The 25,944-nt window shown below is 40.4% G+C and overlaps 1 protein-coding gene and 1 pseudogene across 1 annotated transcript in view; both read left to right on the plus strand.

Annotated features, from left to right (window-relative positions):
* Positions 1 to 3,180, plus strand: part of LOC117964881 (zinc finger protein 721-like) — a 30,513-nt gene extending 27,333 nt beyond the window's left edge. The window contains exon 5 of the mRNA XM_059008947.1: positions 2,281 to 3,180. Coding sequence (XP_058864930.1) covers positions 2,281 to 2,579 — 299 coding nt within the window. The 3' untranslated portion in view covers positions 2,580 to 3,180. The remainder of the gene's footprint in view (positions 1 to 2,280) is intronic.
* A 7,261-nt stretch (positions 3,181 to 10,441) lies between these two features.
* The window catches only part of LOC131706996 (zinc finger protein 271-like), a 30,683-nt pseudogene continuing 15,180 nt past the window's right edge, over positions 10,442 to 25,944 (plus strand).

Below are 25,944 nucleotides of genomic sequence, written 5' to 3' on the forward strand. Positions count from 1 at the left end.
GTGAAATTTTATGTTACTATTACAATATCCGTACAGGCAGCAGATGCTTCAAATATAGTGATGGCATATATATATATATATGTGTGTATTATATGCACACATTATTATTTCAGCAAAAATAAACTGCCAGTACATTCTGGGACTTTCACATGTCTTCCACTATTCCTCTTAGTATGATATTAAAATTCTTAGTCCATAGCAAGAGTTAAACTAAGTTAGTCCCATACTTAGTGTCCTCTAGAGGACAGCAGCAGTTATTTTTGGCTTCGGTGCAATTGAGACCATTTTTAGTACGCAGTTGCGTACTAACCACGGGATCATCCCCAGTAGTCACTTCAATATAATGCATACTGTATGTTTTCTAGGTTTGAAAGTGCTGTTGAAAAAGTTATTGAAGTTTATTGTAGTTTAATTAGAATAAAAAAAAAATAATCAGAAACCTTTTTGTGACTTTCTGCCTCTAGAAGGATGTTATTAGAATAATCGTAAGTGATAATCGATAATCAAATTGACTTGTAAAAGTGATAATGTCTCATCACTAATCCATGCCTCCGATATGATACGCTAGTCATTCACAATACAGATGCAGCTTCAAATAGCAGAGTGAAAAAATAAAAATGAATCTCTGTCAACTTTCCCCTGTGTAGTCAGTCTATATCAAAAAGTGTTCTCTTAGGAGGTATTCCTATATGCAGAGACTACTGGGTATGTTCCAAATCTGAAACAAATGTTAGAACATGTTGCTCGAAAGAAATCTGCAATAAATAATATATGGAATGGATACATTATGTAAACATTTCAGCAGATAAAATCCTCTGGTATTATGAAGTTATTGCAAGAAATTGTATGTCCCTTGATTAGCAAAGCCACCCTTGCTATTAAAGACAGATGTTGTCGGCCCCTTGAATGGCCTTCATAACCCTGTATTTAAATAAATACATGCATTTGTTTTTCAGCTACTAAACAGAATCCCGTGTGCTGCCATGGACAGTGTGAAGATGGAATTTGTCCAGATTAAAGAGGAGTTCCTTGAACTTGTCCCCATTAGAGTGGCTTCCCTCCCCATTAAACAGGAGCTCTGTGAGATGCAATGTGACAGCAGTCAGCCAGAGGTCTCTGACATTAAAGCTGAGCACAATGAACAGGAGATCCCCCAGACAGAAGAACCCCTTCCTGTTAAACAAGAAGAGGTGCTGGAAACTGTCCGTATTAAATGGGAGCCCCCTGAAGTAGAGTTTGACCACATGGAACCAGTGAAGGAAGAATCTGAGGACTTCAAACCAAACATCCCTGACGTGGAGCCTGTACGCCTGCAGGAGTGTAGCGTGGTGCTGGAGAGAATCTGCGTGAGAGAGCAAGGCGCTGGAGAGGAAGGCTCTCCCAACAGCATGCAAGGAGGTGGAAAGGAAGACGGGCGCTCCCATTCAGAATGCAGTCTAGCAGGTGAGTGACTCCCAGTAGCTGTGACATTGTCATTCTAGATTGCGTGATATCCACAGTGTGGTTGAGAGGGAGGGAGGGAGCATGTAGGCTAGATTACTAGCTGTTTGTTTTTTGTTGTACCACTCCAACCAGTTCAAGATAGGACTCAATACTGGTGAACTTCAGATACAGATATAATGTAGTCATTGCTCGGGGAGTGGGGGGGATTATACCAAGGGGGAGAAACACTAAAGTACTGTATATATCATTATAAATGTTCAGTGTAACAGTATATGGATATTTTTGTAAATGTGTAAAGTAATGCTATTTAAAGATTTAATTGTAGCATGTGTTAGAGGAAATAGACCTGAAACATTACAGGAGGTCTTTGCATATTAATATAATATTAATATAAATAGCGGATTCACCTATTCCAGGTTTTAAAATGAGCCTGATTAGCCCCAATGTAGAAGGTAACAAGCACAGGTGTGTCTTATTAAACTGCTAGTAAAACCAGGAAGGGATCAAACTGCTGTGCAAAGGAGGGCTTATTTCCATCCCTACCTAAGCCTACAAGCAGCCCCTCTTACTTTCTTTCCTGTTCATATTTTCCAGTTTCCAGTCCAGCAGTTAAAGCGAGGGCGGGCGCTGGAGAATATCCTGACTGTGGGAAAGGTTTCACCCAGTTAGAGCATTTTAAAATACACCAGCGAACTCACACAAGAGAGAAACCGTATTCCTGCTCTGACTGTGGGAAGAGTTTCAGTCTGTTAGGCAACCTTAAAACACACCAGCGAATTCACACAGGAGAGAAACCGTATCACTGCTCTGACTGTGGGAAGAGTTTCAGTTATTCAGGAAACCTGAGAATACACCAGCGAATTCACACAGGAGAGAAACCGTATTCCTGCTCTGACTGTGGGAAGAGTTTCAGTCTGTTAGGCAACCTTAAAACACACCAGCGAATTCACACAGGAGAGAAACCGTATCACTGCTCTGACTGTGGGAAGAGTTTCAGTTATTCAGGAAACCTGAGAATACACCAGCGAATTCACACAGGAGAGAAACAGTACCACTGCTTTGACTGTGGGAAGAGTTTCTGTTTTAAACAAGGCCTTCAGAAACACCAGCAAATTCACAGAAGAGAGAAACCTTAAAGACTATGTTAATTGGGACTGTTCTATCATGAAGAAAAAATGTTAACCTTGCATTATGAATTTGAAACAAAAACACTTTGGAAATGTGAAAAAAGTTCTCAAAAGTACCCAGCCATTTAAAGTAGAGATATCAAAAACACAAGACAAGTTTCAAAAAACCATTGGGGCAACCTTGCTCAGCAGAAAACAAACAGGCACAACTGTAAAACCGATGAGGTCCAAGGTTGCCCCAGTTGTTTCTTCTAACTTGTATCAAAAACACAAGTTAACTTGGAAGAAACAATTGGGGCAACCTTGGCCAGCACCAAGCAAACAGGCACAACTATCAAAGGTGGGGGCCAAGGTTGCCCCAATTTCACAACTAACACATTTCTCAGTTTTAATTCAGAAACCAAGTGTTTCTACTAACTTGGCTTGTGTTTTTCAGACACAGTAAAAGCAGATCAAATGCATGAAACAATTGGTTTCTGAATTAAAACTGAGAAATGTGTTAATTGTGAAATTAATTTATAAAGGAGGGACGAAAAGTCAGACGAAAACCAGAAGCCCAAATATTATGTAATGCAATGTAAGGTCTCTCTGAGAATTATTATTTTTTTTTTTTTTTTAAAGAAAAATAATCTTCCAACTGAATGTGCATTTAAGATTGAGTTCTAGCGCTCTGCCTCTCTGAGTCCTTCTCAGTGCTGGAGATTGAGTTCCAGCGCTCTGCCTCTCTGAGTCCTTCTCAGTGCTGCAGATTGAGTTCTAGCGCTCTGCCTCTCTGATTCCTTCTCAGTGCTGGAGATTGAGTTCTAGTGCTCTGCCTCTCTGATTCCTTCTCAGTGCTGGAGATTTAGTTCTAGTGCTCTGCCTCTCTGAATCCTTCTCAGTGCTGGAGATTGAGTTCTAGCGCTCTGCCTCTCTGATTCCTTCTCAGCGCTGGAGATTGAGTTCTAGCGCTCTGCCTCTCTGATTCCTTCTCAGTGCTGGAGATTTAGTTCTAGTGCTCTGCCTCTCTGAATCCTTCTCAGTGCTGGAGATTGAGTTCCAGCGCTCTGTCTCTCTGAGTCCTTCTCAGTGCTGGAGATTGAGTTCCAGCGCTCTGCCTCTCTGAGTCCTTCTCAGTGCTGGAAATTGAGTTCTAGCGCTCTGCCTCTCTGAGTCGTTCTCAGTGCTGGAGATTGAGTTCTAGCGCTTGTGATAGAAGAATGATAGAATAATCGCACGAAGAGTTCTAATCTAATATGTTGGGGTGATCTCTGTGATTTGTATAACCTGAATAATGATATTATATGAAGTTTGATGTTAACAAAGTATTAGATTTACAATGTTGAACTAACACACTGGAATGTGGCCAAGGGTCAGCAGCCCTGTTTTCAGAGAAGTGCATGAGTCAGCGACATGAGAATAGGACACTGTCTCAAATGATAATATTTTGAGACAGCGATAGTTCCTCTTTTCTCCCCAGTCACTTAGCTAATATTCTTGTATTAGGGGAATCAACTTTGTGAGACCTGACAGACACTCTCTCCCTAGCAACTAGAAAAATCAACCAATCAGAAAAGTCGGTAGACAACAGTGTCAAGAATACCACGGGGTTTGTTTGAGCTGACTGAGGAGGATAGGAATTACCACAAGTCATGAACTCTATGCAAAAACTGATTATATAAGGAACTGTTTGACTTGGTGTATTTTGAGCTTTCTTTGCGGTTGCTTGCAGAGTCTGTGTTACTTTGTTGAATGCTCCAGTCTGCAGACTAATAAAGTGTGGGTTGCTCTGACTTGTCTCTGTCTCAATCGTTCTCTCGGTACGGGACCGGTGCCTGCTCGGTTGTATGCAGAAAATTCCACCACACGCTCTGCCTCTCTGAGTCCTTCTCAGTGCTGGAGGTTGAATTCTAGCGCTCTGCCTCTCTGAGTCGTTCTCAGTGATGGAGATTGAGTTCTAGCGCTCTGCCTCTCGGAGTCCTTCTCAGTGCTGGAGATTGAGTTCTAGCGCTCTGCCTCTCGGAGTCCTTCTCAGTGCTGGAGATTGAGTTCTAGCGCTCTGCCTCTCGGAGTCCTTCTCAGTGCTGGAGATTGAGTTCCAGTGCTCTGCCTCTCTGAGTCCTTCTCAGTGCTGGAGATTGAGTTCTAGCGCTCTGCCTCTCTGAGTCGTTCTCAGCGCTGGAGATTGAGTTCTAGCGCTCTGCCTCTCTGAGTCGTTCTCAGCGCTGGAGATTGAGTTCCAGTGCTCTGCCTCTCTGAGTTCAACAAGGATGTTTTAGTATTTTGGAAAAAAAAAATATCTTAAAACAACCAATCAGCAAGGAGTAATTTTGTCCTCGGACATTAAATTTACATTTGTTTACAAAACCTGATGTGTGATACAATGCTGCAGGAACTTTCTCAAGCTCTGAATATTTTTTAAAGATTTACACAAACATTGCCAACATATTTGAGGCCTAATTCCTTTTTTGAGGTGCAGGCACCCCAGCATGCAAGCCCCTGCAGGACCAACAGCACCAATTAGGCTTCAAATCGACAAAACTCCTTCATCGTGCCAAGAATGGAAAGAAAACCAGGGTTTAGAAACAACCGCAACGATAAACAAACAAAAAAAGAAACAACATTCATTTATTACATTCTGGAACGAAAATGATATTCAGACTTTGTTTAATAAAGTTTTTTTTCCCTTTCTGCCTGTTCTCTCTGTCTCTCTCCATTGTTTTCAAATGTACAATCATTTGGGGGAATAAAAACGCTCTTCCCATGGTCTGACACCTCAGTGGCCAATGACAAAGCATTACATCACAGCCAGCCAATGAAATTCAACATTACATTTAGGTTGCTTTTTCAGAGCAGCCAGCGAATCAAATAGCACTAATTTGCCTTCAGTTCAGGCTTCCACTTTGCAGTCATCCACATGTCTTTTATTCGCTCAAAATAAACAGGTGCTGTTATTAACTTCTTATTAAATTATGTACACGGAAAACAAGCTGTAAAAGTATGTGTGGCAGTGAAGCGTTTTGTTAATAATCAGAGGTTTGCTAGTTATATTCCTGGATATTAATAGTTAAGACATTTTATAATTATAATAATAATAATAATAATAATAATAATAATCTTTATTTTATAAAGCTCCTAGATGCACGCATCTCAAAGAAACACAGAAACCACAGAGAAGCATCTATCCATGCAGCATATTAAGAGTATACATAATATAACAAGAAATTACACAAATGAAAACCCAAACCATGATCAAAATGTCTGAACGTACCCATCATTCCCCGGGGCGCATGACGGCTCTCTGCGGCTCTGAGTGGAGGAGGCTGAAGTAGAGATGTTGCAGAGTGATTGTAAATAATGAATACACTGTTAGTTACCTGAATAGGTTTTTCCTGGTATCTGCTGTAATATTGTGAGCTGTGTGTGTGTGTGTGTCGGGTTTACAGTCTACTTCAATTATATTCATCTGTTTTTTTTCTTTCATGTTTCCAAAGTGCAAAACAAAAACTACAACTGCAAAAGAGAAAAGGGAACCGATTATCAAGTGTAATAAAACTCTAAGATGTTATTTTTGTAATGATTTATCAATGGAAATTACAGAGCCATCGATACAGTACTGTATGTATTACAACCGTTAAATTAAAAAAAAGCATTCTTGTAGTGTTAGTTTTTAGCAGTGTGGTTATCTACATGTTCAGAGTTGTTGTGTTTACCCGCTGCCGCGGCCACACCACCATACAACCCCTGACCCCCCTATGAAAATGGGGCCCTGCCGCAAAATAAAATCAAGTTCCTAACCCCCACAGAACCTGAGATACGCCCTGTCAAAAATGTCCAAAAACTACCGGGTTGAACTTCCTAGGGTCATGTCTGGGGGCCCTCTCTCACAGGGAGCCACCCGTTTTCAAATGGTACATTTTCAACAAATTTACACATTTTCAGCATGATGGCATGTCAAGGTTGCATTTCCAATATCTTTTGAGCTCCAGGTTGGCAAAAAAAGTCTAAATTGGTGTCCTTTCTAGCTGGGGACACGTCGCTTGGAGGGATCGACAGGGGACACAAGGTGGACCTCCGTACTGATTTTCAAGTCTCGGGGACCCCCAGAACCCGAGATATAGCACCCTGAAAAATGTCTATGGGAAATCCCATTATAAAACCCCTTTGGGGCAACGCCCACCATCTGGTGGTGGGGTGGCGTTTGAACCCATGGCCGATGTCTTTCTTTAGCTAAGAATCTTGTACACACAAAGAGTGCCCTTCTGAGGTCGTTGCGCAGGGGTCTTGGAGATACGGGTACAATAAGAGACCACCCCCTTCCCTATGGCAAATCCCATTATAGGAGTGTAACAGGGCGAGCAGCCCTGTACATTGTTTATTTATTTTTAGATCGGGGTCTCCCCCTCCGCCCCTGTGCAGATTGTTTTGTATTGTTTATTTACATTTATTGTATTTGTCGGCGAGCGCCGTATGTGTTATTGTTTTGTTTATTTTTAAAACGTGTCCTGGCAGAGGCAAGATCGGTGCTCGTCCTCTGCCAGGAGTAATAATTAAAACTCGTGCAGAAGGTGGCCATCTCCCGAATTAATTAGGTGATTTAATTTGTTGCTAATCGGGAGATGGTCACCTGTTATAAAAAGCCTGCAGCTCGCTAACTCTGGGTGGGTGTTTTAGGTGGGTGTCAGAAGGAGAGTGTGTGCGAGAGGAGTGACGGAGAAACGAGAGAAAGAAAATAACATAGGAACAGTGAAGGCAATCTGCCCAGCCTGACCTGTGTTTGATTTATTTTGTGTTAGTGATTTGTTTTTGTTTAACCTTTTATTTTGCTCGGTGAGCGAGTGTTTTTGTTTAAATATTTATTTTTTGTTTGCTTTAAATAAAAAAGCTGCACTGCACCATAACTTTTTGTTTTGGTTGTCCCTTCTTCTGCCGTGACGTCAGACCCTCAGCCATTCCTGTCACAAGGAGGCTGTGTGGTCCAGTGGTTAAAGAAACGGGCTTGTAACCAGGAGGTCCCCGGTTCAAATCCCACCTCAGCCACTGACTCATTGTGTGACCCTGAGCAAGTCACTTAACATCCTTGTGATCCGTCTTTCGGGTGAGACGTAATTGTAAGTGACTCTGCAGCTGATGCATAGTTCACACACCCTAGTCTCTGTAAGTCACCTTGGATAAAGGCGTCCGCTAAATAAATAAACAAATAATAATTATAAAAACACCATCGGGGTAAGGCTCGGCCAATGGCGTTCGTGGGTCGTACGAACTCGAAGGACTCCATTTTCTTTAGCTAAGACTGTTGTGCATCTAAAGAGATTTGGCCCAGGATTTGTGGACTCATGGGTTACGACAGGAGGACCCCCCCCCCCCCCCCCCGACCTCGATTTCCTATAGCAAAATACATACAAAAAATGTCCTTTATATATAAGACCTGAAATGTGCACATTCTGTAGTGTATTTATGCAACAGAAGCACCAATTTAAGTCCATTCCAAGTGTTTTTTGATCACAGTATCAGCCTGAGTGTATCGGAGCACAGTTTTGCATTAAAAGCGAGCAGAGGCGATAAAACTGGCAGCAGTGTGGAGTAGTGGTTAGGGCTCTGGATTCTTGACCGGAGGGTCGTGGGTTCAATCCCTGGTAGGGGACACTGCTGCTGTACCCTTGAGCAAGGTACTTTACCTAGATTGCTCCAGTAAAAACCCAACTGTATAAATGGGTAATTGTATGTAAAAAAATAATGTGATATGTTGTAACAATTGTAAGTCGCCCTGGATAAGGGCGTCTGCTAAGAAATAAATAATAATAATAATAATAAAGCACTATATACCCTATTCTTTAAGATATCACTTTGCAGTGCAAATTTGAGGAACGCAACCACTTAGCAACTTGAAAATTGGTACTGCAATTTAAAGGCCTGTAGTGTCAGACTGGTAGTCCCTAACTGATTCAAGTGTTTTTGGAATTATTCTTTTAAATACTGATTTATAAGAAAAAAGAGAGATTGACAAACAGCATTTTGCTTTATATGCAGAAACGGGCAACTACAAGAGGGTGTCAAACAAGCTGTGAGTGTCCTAGGAGGCTACAGAGTACCTCTGGGTATGAATCCAGATGCTCGCAGTATCTGTTCTTAGATGTCCGAAACCACTGTATCGCTGTATAACTGTATACCCTATAAATATCACTTTTTATTGTGCATTTGAGAAACACAGTCTATATGTACAGAAGTTCTGATAACCCCCATACGCCTCACTTTATATTGATTGACAGTAAATAAGCAAATGAGATGTCCTTCCTTTTATTTATTTATTTTTTTTTTTTTTGGTATACCATGTTCCTAAATGTTTTCTGGGGAGACTAAAAAATACATTAACCTTGATTCATGTACTAAGGGTTACTCTCAAATGAATTAACGGTTCAGTTTATGTTAAACTGTGCATGCATGACTTAGAAACTTGGCTGTCAGCTAAGCAGAATATCTCAAAAACTCTGGCCTGAATTCCTGGGGTACCGAGCTGCCTTCCCACATATTACACAATATTCTAGTTAAGGGGGGAAATGAAAGGGCTTGGTGACCACACTTTATACCCTCCTTCTCCAGGCATCATACAAACCTTTGGTGATTAATACTGTTTGGAAAAGGGACTTATCCTTTGTGGATAAAGAAATATCTTGGGTCACAGTGTGGAATAATTTAAGGACAGCTTCTAAGAATCCTAATCATCAGCTTATCCACTTCAACTTTCTTCATAGAACATACTTAACCCCTCTCAAAAGATGTCATATGAAACTGGCCCCTACTCCCCTCTGCATGCTCTGTCCCCAGTGTACTGTAGGTACATTCTTACATATGCTCTGGGAATGTCCGGATGAGCTTGTGTTCTGGAAGCAGGTCGCTACAACCCTATCTGTTATTCTTGATAGTGAGATTCCTTGTTCACCTAAAATATTATTATTAGATGATGTCTCTTCATTTGATCTTTCTGTTAATGAGAAACGGATCTGGTTATCCGGCATCACTGCCCTTCACTGGCAGCCCCCCCACTCCCTTCCCTGGCATCAATGGATTCTCTCTTTCCTGGACATTGTTCATTTGGAGCTTTCCACCACTCGGATCCAAGGTGCCGGGGAGGGGACTGTGCGGGCCTGGGAGTTGGCTTCAGACTTCATCAGGAGCTTCCTGGACAGACCTTCACCTCTTATTGACTGAATTCTGCTTCTCGGGTCCTTCTTGGGGTGGGCGGGGCGGGTTGGATGGGGGGGGGGGTCTAATTGTTTTGTGCATTGTCTTGTTTTCTTTAATTAAATAAATAAAAAATTGATCACAAATAAAAAACTCAATTCGAAAATGCCGAATTTGGGACGTTATCTAAAAACCAGAGCAGCCCAGAAATTGGGATGTTATCAGAGCGGCCCAGAATTTGGGACATTATCTGAAAAGCAAAGCGAGCCAGAATTTGGGAAGTAAATGTAAACAGGGGCAGTGTATATGTAAAACTGTGATTACATTAGAGATAAACTAATACATCCTCTAACAAAACTGCAATAGAGTATACATTTTATATTAAAATATATCGCAAAAACGATTATAGATATATGCTACTTGAAAGAAAAAAGTACACCACCACAGAAAGCCAATTCTTACATTCGTGCATAACATGATCATTCATATAAAGTAATCTCCCATAGTTTGTTCTATCAGTACAGTGTAATACCACATTATATTTTAATGGTAAGGTTGTGGAAAGCAGATCACTCTCTCTCTCTCTCTCTGATCACAATGTTAAAAATGCCTGCACGCTTTTCCACGCGTGTGACGACACATTCATGTGACAGACATGGACCAATCAAAACGCGAGACTGTTGTGCGGTTCCATCCCAGAGAGCGGGTGCGCGTCATCATCCGGGAACTCCGAGCTGCTGACGCTTCAAACAGAGCGCGGCGTTTCTCAAACAGCGCGAGATAAACACCGAGCCGTGAGGAGGCGGGTTAATTATTATCATTATTATTATTTGTGTGTTTAGTTAAACGATATTACATACCCGTTTGTAAGGCGTGGACGAGACTAAAAGGTAAGTTACAGTATTATTCATTTTAATTGAAGGTTATTTGTTTGTGACGCTTTGTTTGTTAAATGAACAGGCGTGACGTCATCAACAACACCGAGTCCATTTAAAATATAACAATTTAATCAATAAAAAATAAGGTACCGACGTTTTTATGTTTAATATTAATGAGAACATGTTTGAGTCTTAGTGTGTTAGCTGGGTATTTACATTGAGGGGCAGGCGAACTACCGCTATACCATAGTGTGTGTACAACACTGATCAACGAGGGGCGCGAAAACTGACTCATATATATATATATATATAGAGAGTTTAGCAGACACCTTTATCCAAGACAACTTACAGAGACTATAGGGTGTGTGTGAACTATGCATAAACAGCGTCTCACCCGAAACACGGAGCACAAGGAGGTTAATAATAGGGTCCGAGTTATTTTCACAGGTTTTTTACTGTTACATTTGTGACTATAACTCTTTAACTATAAAGGATACAGGTATATGTCATACATGAAATGAATGCACACACACTAGACTTCCATAAAATCAATTAAATAGCCTGAGACGCACCCAGTTCAATACAGATAACAAAAACCACAGAAAAAAGGAGAGGTGATTTTTAGAAAAACGCATTTATTGTTTGTAAAAAATCCATTCTTTTCTAGTTATTATTTTTTAACTTATGCAAATATTTTATAAATAAAAATTTGCAAAATATGCAAATATTTTGCAAATATCCAGTATGAGAGAAGAACCCAGTACAACTGCACAATAGTTTTGTTAATTTGCACACACTTGTACAGAGATACTGCATCATTTTGGATATTTTTTTTTTCTGTGCATAATTCCCTGGGGTGTAAGAGATTCGAAAGACTTTAAGAGAAGATTCAGGCAGTTGAGAGCATGAGAGTGCATTGTCAGATTGTGTGTGCTTTTCTTTATTTAAAAGTGGTTTCTGTGAAGTGGTATGGTTTATATATTGCTTATGCTGCTTTAGTATTGACTTCAATATAATGCATACTGTATGTTTTCTAGGTTTGAAAGTGCTGTTGAAAAAGTTACTGAAGTTTATTGTAGTTTAATTAGAATAAAAAAACATTTAATCAGGAACCTTTTTGTGACTTTCTGCCTCTAGAAGGGTGTTATTAGAATAATCGTAACTGATAATCGATAATCAAATTGACTTGTAAAAGTGATAATGTCTCATCACTAATCCATGCCTCCGATATGATACGCTAGTCATTCACAATACAGATGCAGCTTCAAATAGCAGAGTGAAAAAATAAAAATGAATCTCTGTCAACTTTCCCCTGTGTAGTCAGTCTATATCAAAAAGTGTTCTCTTAGGAGGTATTCCTATATGCAGAGACTACTGGGTATGTTCCAAATCTGAAACAAATGTTAGAACATGTTGCTCGAAAGAAATCTGCAATAAATAATATATGGAATGGATACATTATGTAAACATTTCAACAGATAAAATCCTCTGGTATTATGAAGTCATTACAAGAAATTGTATGTCCCTTCATTAGCAAAGCCACCCCTGCTATTAAGGACAGATGTTGTCGGCCCCTTGAATGGCCTTCATAATCCTGTATTTAAATAAATACATGCATTTGTTTTTCAGCTATTAAACAGAATCCCGTGTGCTGCCATGGACAGTGTGGAGATGGAATCTGTCCAGATTAAAGAGGAGTTCCCTGAACTTGAACTTGTACCCATTAGAGTGGAGTTCTCTGGGCTGGCTTCCCTCCCCATTAAACAGGAGCTCTGTGAGATGCAATGTGACAGCAGCCAGCCAGAGGTCTCTGAGGTTAAAGCTGAGCACAATAAATGGGAGATCCCCCAGACAGAAGAACCCCTTCCTGTTAAACAAGAAGAGGTGCTGGAAACTGTCCGTATTAAACAGGAGCCCCCTGAAGTAGAGTTTGACCACATGGAACCAGTGAAGGAAGAATCTGAAGACTTCAAACCAAACATCCCTAACGTGGAGCCTGTACGCCTGCAGGAGTGTAGCGTGGTGCTGGAGAGAATCTGCGTGAGAGAGCAAGGCGCTGGAGAGGAAGGCTCTCCCAACAGCACGCAAGGAGGTGGAAAGGAAGACGGGCGCTCCCATTCAGAATGCAGTCTAGCAGGTGAGTGACTCCCAGTAGCTGTGACATTGTCATTCTCGATTGCGTGATATCCACAGTGTGGTTGAGAGGGAGGGAGCATGTAGATTACATTACTAGCTATTTGTTTTTCCTGTACCACTCCAATCAGTTCAAGATAAGACTCAATACTGGTGAACTTCAGATACAGATATAATGTTGCCATTGCTCTGGGAGGGGGAGGGGATTATACCAAGGGGGAGAAACTCTAAAGTACTGTATAGATCATTATAAATGTAAAGGCTTTAAGTTTATTTGCTTTTTTAAGCTGTTGTAATGTATTGCAAGCCCCCACAGCTGAAATTCACATGCTTTAATCCACTCCACCACCTGCTGTAAGCCAGGGATGGAAATAAGACTCCCATTGCATAGCAGATTCACCTGTTCCAGGTTTTAAAATGAGCCTGATTAGCCCCAATGTATAGGTAACAAGCACAGGTGTGTCTTATTAAACTGCTAGTAAAACTAGGAAGGGATCAAACTGCTATGCAAAGGGGGGCTTATTTCAATCCCTACCTAAGCCTACAAGCAGTCCCTCTTATTTTCTTTCCTGTTCATATTTTCCAGGTTCCAGTCCAGCAGCTAAAGTGAGGGCGGGAGCTGGAGAATATCCTGATTGTGGGAAAGGTTTCACCCAGTTTGGGCATTTTAAAACACACCAGCGAACTGACGCAGAAAAGAAACCGTATCGTTGCTCTGACTGTGGAAAGAGTTTCAGTCAGTCAGGTACCCTGAAAACACACCAGCGAATTCACACAGGAGAGAAACCGTATTCCTGCACTCACTGTGGGAAGAGTTTCAGTCAGTCAAACAACCTTGTATCACACCAGCGAATTCACACAGGAGAGAAACCGTATCGCTGCTCTGACTGTGGAAAGAGTTTCAGTCAGTCAAACAACCTTGTTTCACACCAGCAAATTCACAGAGGAGAGAAACTGTATTGCTGCTCTGATTGTGGGAAGAGTTTCAGTTACTCAGGAACCCTGAAAGCACACCAGCAAATTCACACAGGAGGGAAAACATATTGTTGCTCTGACTGTGGGAAGAGTTTCAGTCATTCAAACAGCCTTCTTTTCCACCAGCGAATTCACACGGGAGAGAAACCGTATCGCTGCTCTGACTGCGGGAAGAGTTTCAGTTACTCAGGAGACATGAAAGCACACCAGCGAATTCACACAGGAGAAAAACCGTATTGCTGCTCTGACTGTGGGAAGAGTTTCAGTCGGTCAAACAGCCTTGTTTCACACCAGCGAATTCACACAGGAGAGAAACCATATCGCTGCTCCGACTGTGGGAAGAGTTTCAGTTATTCAGGAAACCTGAAAACACACCAGCGCATTCACACAGGAGAGAAACCGTATTACTGCTCTGACTGTGGGAAGAGTTTCAGTCAGTCAGCCAGCCTTAAAACACACCAGCGAATCCACATAAGAGAGAAACCTTAAAGACTATGTTAATTGGGACTGTTTTATCATGAAGAAAAAAATGTTAACCTTGCATTATGAATTTGAAACAAAAACACTTTGGAAATGTGAAAAAACGCCAAGTTCTCAAAAGTGCCCAGCCATTTAACGTAGAGATATCAAAAACACAAGACAAGCTTCAAGAAACAAGTGGGGCAACCTTGCTCAGCACCAAGCAAATGGGCACAACTGTAAAACCGATGAGGGCCAAGGTTGCCCCAATTTCACAACTAACACATTTCTCAGTTTTAATTCAGAAATCAATTGTTTCTACTAACTTGGCTTGTGTTTTTCATGCATTTGATCCGCTTTTACTGTGTCTGAAAAACACAAGCCAAGTTAGTAGAAACAATTGATTTCTGAATTAAAACTGAGAAATGTGTTAATTGTGAAATTAATTGATTAATTATTTAACAATAGTAAGCAACACTAAAACAACACCTATGTCTAACTTGTATTTAAATTAGCAAAATGTACTTTTTAAAGGTTGTTGTATCAAATTGAGTTCTATCGCTCTGCCTCTCTGAGTCGTTGTCAGTGCTGGAGCCTTCATCATGTGACGCAGCACCCAGGCAGACTCTGCATTCAGAGGATATAGAGGACTGCTGGGAAAGAGCCTTTTTGGTAGTGAAAAAAACATGAAAATAAAAAGTCACAACTAATCATGCATTTTTTAAAATGATCCAATGTGCAATAAATTTTATTTTTTAGATGTGTTTATTATTTTTATTTGTCATGATTTGTGTATTTTAATGCTGCACAGAATTCATGTTGTTTAGCAAGATGCTGGTTAATCTTCCCCTCTAGTTCCAGCTAGCACACAGCTCCTGGGTATTGCAACACTTCAGCATGTTTAGAGCTTGGCTGCAGTACAGGGAGCTCCTCTTTAACTCTCTCAGGCCCCAGCCAAAACAACCACATGCAGAGCGCAGGCTGCTCTTAATATAAGCTTATCCTCACTGCTCATTGGTCGGGCTTGAGTAGGTGATTTGCATAACTTTCCACCACTCGCACAGCATAGCGAGCCCGCAGGGGGCGGTGCGCACACACACACACACACACACACACACAGGAAAACAACAGGCAGCAGCTCATACAGAGAAGTTAGATGTAATTTTTAGTTAGTTTTAAAATGTTTAATTAATTTTAGCAATAAAAAGTGAGCTGAGGAAACAGTGTGAAACCAGCAAGTTATTTTATTAGCTGCAAGAGCAGCATTTCTGCTTCTGTGCTTCTGGCAGCATTTACAAGTGCTGGAACCAGGCAGGAGCAGAGAAGGAGAAGGGAGTGACGTCACATCTGCAGACTGACCGCCGAACGGGGCTAAAACAAACAACACAAGGAGAACACGTGTAAGAAAGCATCCAGGGACACAAGAGACAAGCAAACACAACACACGTGTGCATCCGCACACACACACAAAACAACAACACAATAAACAACAAACAATTCAAAAAATAAATTGTTCAAGTCCCGCAAGGGCTGTTGGGAATCCAGTCCCCTGGTTCTACTTCAACCATTTACGTTTGAACAACTAAAGTCAATTTGAATGTTCAACTAACTTAAAATGGACGAGTGTTATGAATACAATTTGAATTTGTAAGTGAATGTAACTTGATTTAATTTATTTAGAATGACTTTGGGGATTAGTGTGTATATACATACATATATATATATTAGCTCAAAGAGCCAGCTGCCCAACGTTTCGATATGTTGTACATATCTTTCTCAAGGGAGACTGTGTTTGAATCAAAACATATATATATATATATATATATATATATATATATATATATATATATATATATATATTGGTTAATTTGTGCCAGGGCTGGCTAGGGCTCAGCCCGGCACCTCTGGTCTTGACGAGGCAAAGCGCCGGCACGTCTTCAGCTATGAGATTTAAAAATGTCATAAAATGTTTTGCTCTCAAATGCGTTGTCTTCCAATTCTCAACAGAGTTCCATCCATTCTGCACGTTCTTGCGTGCGCTAAACAGAGCGCTGTCACGTTACCATTTCAGCTGCGTGCTATAAACATGACACTGGCTGCGATAGAAGGACTGCCACGCTCGTGTGTCGTTTGTTAAACACAAATAAGTTTACCTGAGTTGAAAAACGTCTTGAACGATTAAAGCAAATTCCACACTACTGGGTTTGATTGAATGAGTTGCCCACAACAAGCTTCAATATGAAAGCTGAACATTAATTTCAATAAACACGTTTTTAATGAAAAACAAATTGTAGCCTACTTCACTATAGTAAAAACTGGCTTCTGTTATTTTCAATTTACCACTGCTTCCCATTATACCACTGCTTAATAACAGGAAGAACATTTTATTAAGGGTTAGTGTTGAATTTAAACGTGTTGGTGCTGCCTGTCTCCCTATCCCCACGCAGGAACATTACCCTGCTAACCTCCCCTATTCAGCCATCAGCGGAGATGATTCAACCACGAACAGCGACATGGATGAGAATAGGAAAGTGGAGGAGGCTGACGTAGAGGATGAAGACATGGATATTGCAGAGTGATTGTAAATAATGAATAGACTGTCAGTTACCTGAATAGGTTTTTCCTGGTATCTGCTGTAATATTGTGAGCTGTGTGTGTGTGTGTGTCGGGTTTACAGTCTACTTCAATTATATTCATCTGTTTTTTTTTCGTTCATGTTTCCAAAGTTCAAAACAAAAACTACAACTGCAAAAGAGAAAAGGGAACCGATTATCTAGTGTAATAAAACTCTAAGATGTTATTTTTGTAATAATTTATCAATGGAAATTACAGAGGCATTGATACAGTACTGTGTATATTACAACCGTTAAATAAAAAAAAGCATTCTTGTTGTGTTAGTTTTGAACAGTGTGGTTATGTACATGTTCACATGTTCAAAAACGATTATAGATACATGCTACTTGAAAGAAAAAAGTACACCACCACAGAAAGCCAATTCTTACATTCGTGCATAACATGATCATTCATATAAAGTAATCTCCCATAGTTTGTTATATCAGTACAGTGTAATACCACATTATATTTTAATGGTAAGGTTGTGGAAAGCAGATCACTCTCTCTCTCTCTCTCTCTCTGATCACAATGTTAAAAATGCCTGCACGCTTTTCCACGCGTGTGACGACACATTCATGTGACAGACATGGACCAATCAAAACGCGAGACTGTTGTGCGGTTCCATCCCAGAGAGCGGGTGTGCGTCATCATCCGGGAACTCCGAGCTGCTGACGCTTCAAACAGAGCGCGGCGTTTCTCAAACAGCGCGAGATAAACACCGAGCCGTGAGGAGGCGGGTTAATTATTATCATTATTATTATTTGTGTGTTTAGTTAAACGATATTACATACCCGTTTGTAAGGCGTGGACGAGACTAAAAGGTAAGTTACAGTATTATTCATTTTAATTGAAGGTTATTTGTTTGTGACGCTTTGTTTGTTAAATGAACAGGCGTGACGTCATCAACAACACCGAGTCCATTTAAAATATAACAATTTAATCAATAAAAAATAAGGTACCGACGTTTTTATGTTTAATATTAATGACAACGTGTTTGAGGCTTAGTGTGTTAGCTGGGTATTTACATTGAGGGGCAGGCGAACTACCGCTATACCATAGTGTGTGTGCAACACTGATCAACGAGGGGCGCGAAAACTGAAAGAGGATACAAAGAAAGAATTATAGAGACGGAGTTAAGAAAAGTGGATAAACTAAAAAGAGATCATCTACTAGATTATAAAAATAGAGATAAAAAGGTCAAGAGAGTCCCATTAATAATGACTTACTCTAAACTTTTGCCCAATATTTCTAAGAGAGTTTGGAAACACTTGCGGATTCTACATAATTCAGAAAAATTAAAAAAAAGTATTTCTTCAGGCCCCAGTTGTAGCATTCAAAAGAGAAGCTAATTTAGGTGATATTTTAGTTCACAGTAAATATAAAAGAATAATTGACAAAATAGGTTCTACGAACATGTGCACTAGTAGATGTAAAGTGTGTAAATACATAGACAAACGTAAAAATATAATTAAACATAAGAACACCACATATCCACTAAAAACTAATACCTACTGTAAAAATAGCAATGTTGTTTATGGAATATCCTGTGAAAAATGTGATGAAATCAAATATGTTGGAGAGACTGGAACTACTTTATATAAAAGAATTCAGAACCACCTTTCATTAATTAGAAATAAAAAAAATCAATGAACCAATAGTACAGCACTTCACCAGTCAGGGACATGACATAAATGATGTAAGGTTTGTAGTATTAGAACAGCTAAAATTAGACAATGCGACATATAGAAGAATAAAAGAAAGTAAATGGATAAATAGACTGAACACGATTATGCCAGCGGGACTCAACAGAAAAGAATGAAATAATTAACTTCAATAAATAACATTTAAATAAATAAACAAAATTCACTTAAAAGTTGTGCATGCTGATGCGCTGGGGAGGCCAAATCTAGACCGATCCTCAGAGCCAGCATTGCATGATATAATAAAAATATAAGTTTATATAAAGTAGTGTTAATTAGAATTAATACAGATTCAAAGATAGAAGTAAGAATGATGTCACAATATATAGAACACCATTACATCATGTAAGAATAAATCATGAGTTTGAATGTAAACAATAACAAGTAGTTGTCATGCCGTCAAACACCTATAAATACCTCCAATGTTTTGATTCAAACACAGGCTCCCTTGAGAAAGATATGTACAACATATCGAAACGTTGGGCAGCTGGCTCTTTGAGCTAATATATATATATATGTTTAGCAGACACCTTTATCCAAGACAACTTACAGAGACTATAGGGTGTGTGTGAACTATGCATAAACAGCGTCTCACCCGAAATACGGAGCACAAGGAGGTTAATAATAAGGTTTGAGTTATTTTCGCATGCTTTTACTGTTAGATTTGTGGCTATAACTCTTTAACTATAAAGGTTACAGGTATATGTCATACATGAAATCAATGCGCACACACTAGACTTCCATAAAGTCCAGGGCAGCAGTGTGGAGTATTAGGGCAGCAGTGTGGAGTAGTGGTGAGGGCTCTGGACTCTTGACCGGAGGGTCGTGGGTTCAATCCCCGGTGGGGACACTGCTGCTGTACCCTTGAGCAAGGTACTTTACCTAGATTGCTCCAATAAAAACCCAACTGTATAAACGGGTAATTGTATGTAAAAATAATGTGATATCTTCTGACAATTGTGAGTCGCCCTGGATAAGGGCGTCTGCTAAGAAATAAATAATAATAATAAAATCAATTAAATAGCCTGAGACGCACCCTGTTCAATACAGATAACAAAAACCACAGAAAAAAGGAGAGGTGATTTTTAGAAAAACACATTTATTGTTTGTAAAAGATGTTTTAGCATGGCCAGCTCAAATTAAACTTTGCACAATGAAACTTCAACATGTAGGGATATGGACATTTATTTTGGAACAAATTGGACACAAAATAAAGCAATTATTGCCATATATACAAAAGGGACAAAAAAGCAACCAAAAAAAAAGATTAATTGAAAATGTGCAAAAGAAAAACAAAAAAAAAACATTCAAATGATTTGTCCGAGGCACCCTGATTATGTGGCACACGATGGGGCTGCTCACTGTGGCTTGAATAGCCAGCAAGGTGGCAACCAGGGCAACATAACCCTAAACAGCTCCCGGTATCTGAGCCACAAACATTGGATATATTGATTTTGAGTTTCAGTGTTTTAAAATAAAATATCAAACAGAACGAAATTTCAATGTACCATTTGTAATTCAGTAATATGAGAGAATTGGTCAGGGGTCTGAATACTTTTGCAAGGCACTGTATATGTGTGTATTATATGCACACATTATTATTTCAGCAATAATAAACTGCCAGTACATTCTGGGACTTTCACATGTCTTCCACTATTCTTAGTCCATAGCAAGAGTTAAACTAAGTTAGTCCCATACTTTGTATCCTCTGGAGGGCAGCAGCAGTTATTTTTGGCTTCAGTGCAATTGATACCTTTTTTAGTACGCAGCTGAGGACTAACTTCAGCCTCAAGTTCGTTGCAATTGGTATTTAACTTGCGCACTAGTTTAGTACGGAGCTGTGTACTAACCACGGGATCATCCCCAGTTACTACGCTGCTCTCAGTTCAGTGCAGTTGACCCACTGAGGATAAAGGGAACATTGACTGATTCTGCCAGAAAATGCCACGACAAAGATCCCACGTTGCAAATATATCAGCAAACGAGAGACTAAAAGATTTTCATTGCTTTGCTTTGAACACTGTGAAGGTGACGGCCGATGCGATCCACAGGGGAAATTCGACATTGACTTGTTTTGGTCATCGACAGCTGACCGTCTTCTTAATGTGAAAACATTAGCTTTCAGATACATCGATGCAGTAAATACAGCCGATGCCGAGCGCAGCACCTCGCTGTGGAATCTTGTCCTGTCCGATCGGAGGCGTTCTCTTTCGGAAGACAAACTGAAGGAGCTGGTGTTCCTTTATATCAATCATGGAATTTAGAAAAAAATCCATTGTTTTCTAGTTATTATTTTTTAACTTATGCTAGTATTTTCATATTCAGTATGAGAGAAGGACCCAATACAACTGCACAATAGTTTTGTTACTTTGCACACACTTGTTCAGAGATACCGCATCATTTTGGATATTTTTTTTTTCTGTGCATAATTCCCTGGGGTGTAAGAGATTTGAAAGACTAAGAGAAGATTCAGGCAGTTGAGAGCATGAGAGTGCATTGTCAGATTGTGTGTGTGCTTTTCTTCTTTATTTAAAAGTGGTTTCTGTGAAGTGGTATGGTTTATATATTGTTTATGCTGCTTTAGTATTGACTTCAATATAAAACATACTGTATGTTTTCTAAGTTTGAAAGTGCTGTTGGAAAAGTTACTGAAGTTTATTGTAGTTTAATTAGAATAAAAAAACATTTAATCAGGAACCTTTTTGTGACTTTTTGCCCCTAGAAGGATGTTATTAGAATAATCGTAAATGATACTCGATAATCAAATTGACTTGTAAAAGTGATAATGTCTCATCACTAATCCATGCCTCCGATATGATACGCTAGTCATTCACAATACAGATGCAGCTTCAAATAGCAGAGTGAAAAAATAAAAATGAATCTCTGTCAACTTTCCCCTGTGTAGTCAGTCTATATCAAAAAGTGTTCTCTTAGGAGGTATTCCTACATGCAGAGACTACTGGGTATGTTCCAAATCTGAAACAAATGTTAGAACATGTTGCTCGAAAGAAATCTGCAATAAATAATATATGGAATGGATACATTATGTAAACATTTCAACAGATAAAATCCTCTGGTATTATGAAGTTATTACAAGAAATTGTATGTCCCTTCATTAGCAAAGCCACCCCTGCTATTAAGGACAGATGTTGTCGGCCCCTTGAATGGCCATCTGTGACAGGATTGACCGAGGTTTGAGACGCAGAGACAGTATAAAGTTCAAAAATAAAGTTTTTAATAAACAAGAATACAAAATAAACCAGCACGAGGGCCAAACAAAAAGGTTTCAAACACAAAATACAAACACAAAACAAAAACTTACAAAATAAAGTTTTCAGGCTGGGCGTTGCCTTCACTGGAACAGAAAAACACAGCACAAACAAAACACTCCTTCTCCTTCCAGAACTCTCTCTACAACTCTCTCTCTAGCTAGGGCCTCCACCCTGGCTTTTATCCCCTGTGGCTGGAGCCCAATTATTCAATAATTGCTGATTAGTCAATTAGGGCTCCAGCCACATTCTCACATGTTTTCCTGGCAGGGAGGAATTTTACCCCCCTCCCTGCCAGTCCCAACCATGATCATAAAGACGGGGCAGTCCCCCGTTACACCATCATAACCCTGTATTTAAATAAATACATGCATTTGTTTTTCAGCAGCTACTAAACAGAATCCCGTGTGCTGCCATGGACAGTGTGAAGATGGAATCTGTCCAGATTAAAGAGGAGTTCCCTGAACTTGAACTGGTCCCCATTAGAGTGGAGTTCTCTGGGCTGGCTTCCCTCCCCATTAAACAGGAGCTCTGTGAGATGCAATGTGACAGCAGTCAGCCAGAGGTCTCTGAGATTAAAGATGAGAACAATGAATTGGAGATCCCCCAGACAGAAGAACCCCTTCCTGTTAAACAAGAAGAGGTGCTGGAAACTGTCCGTATTAAACAGGAGCCCCCTGAAGTAGAGTTTGAGCACATGGAACCAGGGAAGGAAGAATCCGAGGACTTCAAACCAAACATCCCTGAGCTGGAGCCTGTATGCTTGCGGGAGTGTAGCGTGGTGCTGGAGAGAATCTGCGTGAGAGAGGAAGGCGCTGGAGAGGAAGGCTCTCCCAACAGCATGCAAGGAGGTGGAAAGGAAGACGGGCGCTCCCATTCAGAATGCAGTCTAGCAGGTGAGTGACTCCCAGTAGCTGTGACATTGTCATTCTAGATTGCGTGATATCCACAGTGTGGTTGAGAGGGAGGGAGGGAGCATGTAGGTTACATTACTAGCTGTTTGTTTTTCCTGTACCACCAACCAGTTCAAGATAGGACTCACTACTGGTGAACTTCAGATACAGATATAATGTAGTCATTGCTCTGGGAGTGGGGGGAATTATACCAAGGGGGAGAAACACTAAAGTACTATATATATCATTATAAATGTTCAGTGTAACAGTATATGGATATTTTTGTAAATGCGTAAAGTAATGCTATTTAAAGATATAATTGTAGTGTGTGTTAGAGGAAATAGACCTGAAACAATACAGGAGGTCTTTGAAGGCAGATTTTGATCCCAGGGCTCGGTTCCACCAGCATCAGTCTTTACTGACGACTTTTACACATAAAGTAAAGGCTTTGTTTATTTGTTTTTTTGTTGTAACCTATTGCAAGCCCCCACAGCTGAAATTCACATGTTTTAATACACTCCACCATGTGCCCTAAGCCAGGGATGGAAAGAAGACTCCTGTTGCATAGCAGATTCACCTGTTCCAGGTTTTAAAATGAGCCTGATTAGCCCCAATGTATAGGTAACAAGCACAGGTGTGTCTTGTTAAACTGCTAGTAAAACCAGGAAGGGATCAAACTGCTATGCAAAGGGAGGCTTATTTACATTCTTAACTAAGCCTACAGGCAGTCCCTCTTACTTTCTTTCCTGTTCATATTTTCCAGGTTCCAGTCCAGTAGCTAAAGTGAGGGCGGGCGCTGGAGAATATCCTGACTGTGGAAAAGGTTTCACCCAGTTAGACCATTTTAAAACACACCAGCGAACTCACACAGGAGAGAAACCGTATCCCTGCTCTGACTGTGGTAAGAGTTTCAGTCAGTCAAGAGACCTGAAAACACACCAGCGAATTCACACAGGAGAGAAACCATATCTCTGCTCTGACTGTGGAAAGAGTTTCAGTCAGTTAGGCAACCTTGTTTCACACCAGCTAATTCACACAGGAGAGAAACCGTATTGCTGCTCTGACTGTGGGAAGAGTTTCAGTCAGTCAAACAGGCTTGTTTCACACCAGAGAATTCACACAGGAGAGAAACCGTATTCCTGCTCTGACTGTGGGAAGAGTTTCAGTCGGTCAGACAAGCTTGTTTCACACCAGAGAATTCACACTGGAGAGAAACCATATTCCTGCTCTGACTGTGGGAAGGGTTTCTGTAGGTCAGCAGACATGAAAGCACACCAGCGAATTCACACAGGAGAGAAACCATATTCCTGCTCTGACTGTGGGAAGGGTTTCTGTAGGTCAGCAGACATGAAAGCACACCAGCGAATTCACACAGGAGAGAAACCATATTCCTGCTCTGACTGTGGGAAGAGTTTCAGTCGGTCATACAGGCTTGTTTCACACCAGAGAATTCACACTGGAGAAAAACCATATTCCTGCTCTGACTGTGGGAAGAGTTTCAGTCGGTCAGACAAGCTTGTTTCACACCAGAGAATTCACACAGGAGAGAAACCATATCACTGCTCTGACTGTGGGAAGAGTTTCAGTCTGTCAGACAGACTTGTTTCACACCAGGTAATTCACACAGGAAAGAAACCATATTGCTGCTCTGACTGTGGGAAGAGTTTCAGCAGGTCAGCAGACATGAATGCACACCAGCGAATTCACACAGGAGAAAAACCATATTCCTGCTCCGACTGTGGGAAGAGTTTCAGTCAGTCAAACAGGCTTGTTTCACACCAGCGAATTCACACAGGAGAGAAACCGTATCGCTGCTCTGACTGTGGGAAGAGTTTCCGTTTTAAACAAGGCCTTAAAACACACCAGCGAATTCACAGAAGAGAGAAACCTTAAAGACTATGTTAATTGGGACTGTTCTATCATGAAGAAAAAAATGTTAACCTTGCATCATGGATTTGAAACAAAAACACTTTGGAAATGTGAAAAATCACCAAGTTCTCAAAAGTACCCAGCCATTTAAAGTAGAGATATCAAAAACACAAGACAAGCTTCAAGAAACCATTGTGGCAACCTTGCCCAGCACCAAGCAACTGGGCACAACTGTAAAACCGATGAGGTCCAAGGTCGCCCCAATTTCACAACTAACACATTTCTCAGTTTTAATTCAGAAATCAATTGTTTTTTCTAACTTGGCTTGTGTTTTTCATGCATTTGATCGGCTTTTACTGTCTGAAAAACACAAGCCAAGTTAGTAGAAACAATTGGTTTCTGAATTAAAAATGAGAAATGTGTTAATTGTGAAATTAATTGATTAATTATACAACACAATAGTAAGCAATGCTAAAACAACACCTATGTCTAGCTTGTATTTAAATTAGCAAAATGTACTTTTTAAAGGTTGTTGTATCAAATTGAGTTCTATCGCTCTGCCTCTCTGAGTCGTTGTCAGTGCTGGAGCCTTCATCATGTGACGCAGCACCCAGCCAGACTCTGCATTCAGAGGATATAGAGGACTGCTGGGAAAGAGCCTTTTAGGTAGTGAAAAAAACATGAAAATAAAGTCACAACTAATCATGCATTTTTTTAAATGATCCAATGTGCAATAAATTTTATTTTTTAGATGTGTGTATTATTTTTATTTGTCTTGATTTGTGTGTTTTAATGCTGCACAGAATTCCTGTTGTTTAGCAAGATACTGGTTAATCTTCCCCTCTAGTTCCAGCTAGCGCACAGCTCTCCTGGGTATTGCAACACTTCAGCATGTTTAGAGCTCGAATGCAGTACAGAGAGCTCCTCTTTAACTCTCTGAGGCTCCAGCCAAAACAACCACATGCAGAGTGCAGGCTTCTCTTAATATAAGCTTATCCTCACTGCTCATTGGTCGGGCTAGAGTAGGTGATTTGCATAACTTTCCATCACTCGCACAGCAGAGCGAGCCACAGGGGGCGGTGCACACACACACACACATACACACACACACACACACACACACACAGGAAAACAACAGGCAGCAGCTCATACACAGACGTTAGATGTAAGTTTTAGTTTGTTTGAAAATGTTTAATTAATTTTAGCAATAAAAAGTGAGCTGAGGAAACACTCTGAAACCAGCAAGCTATTTTATTAGCTGCAAGTGCAGCATTTCTGCTTCTGTGCTTCTGGCAGCATTTACAAGTGCTGGAACCAGGCAGCAGCAGAGATGCAGACAGAGGGAGAAGGGAGTGACGTCACATCCGCAGACTGACCGCCGAACGGGGCTGGCCACAAACAACACAAGGAGAACACGTGCAAGG

The sequence above is a fragment of the Acipenser ruthenus genome, chromosome 38, assembly GCF_902713425.1.
Source record: "Acipenser ruthenus chromosome 38, fAciRut3.2 maternal haplotype, whole genome shotgun sequence".
Taxonomy (NCBI): Eukaryota; Metazoa; Chordata; class Actinopteri; order Acipenseriformes; family Acipenseridae; genus Acipenser; species Acipenser ruthenus.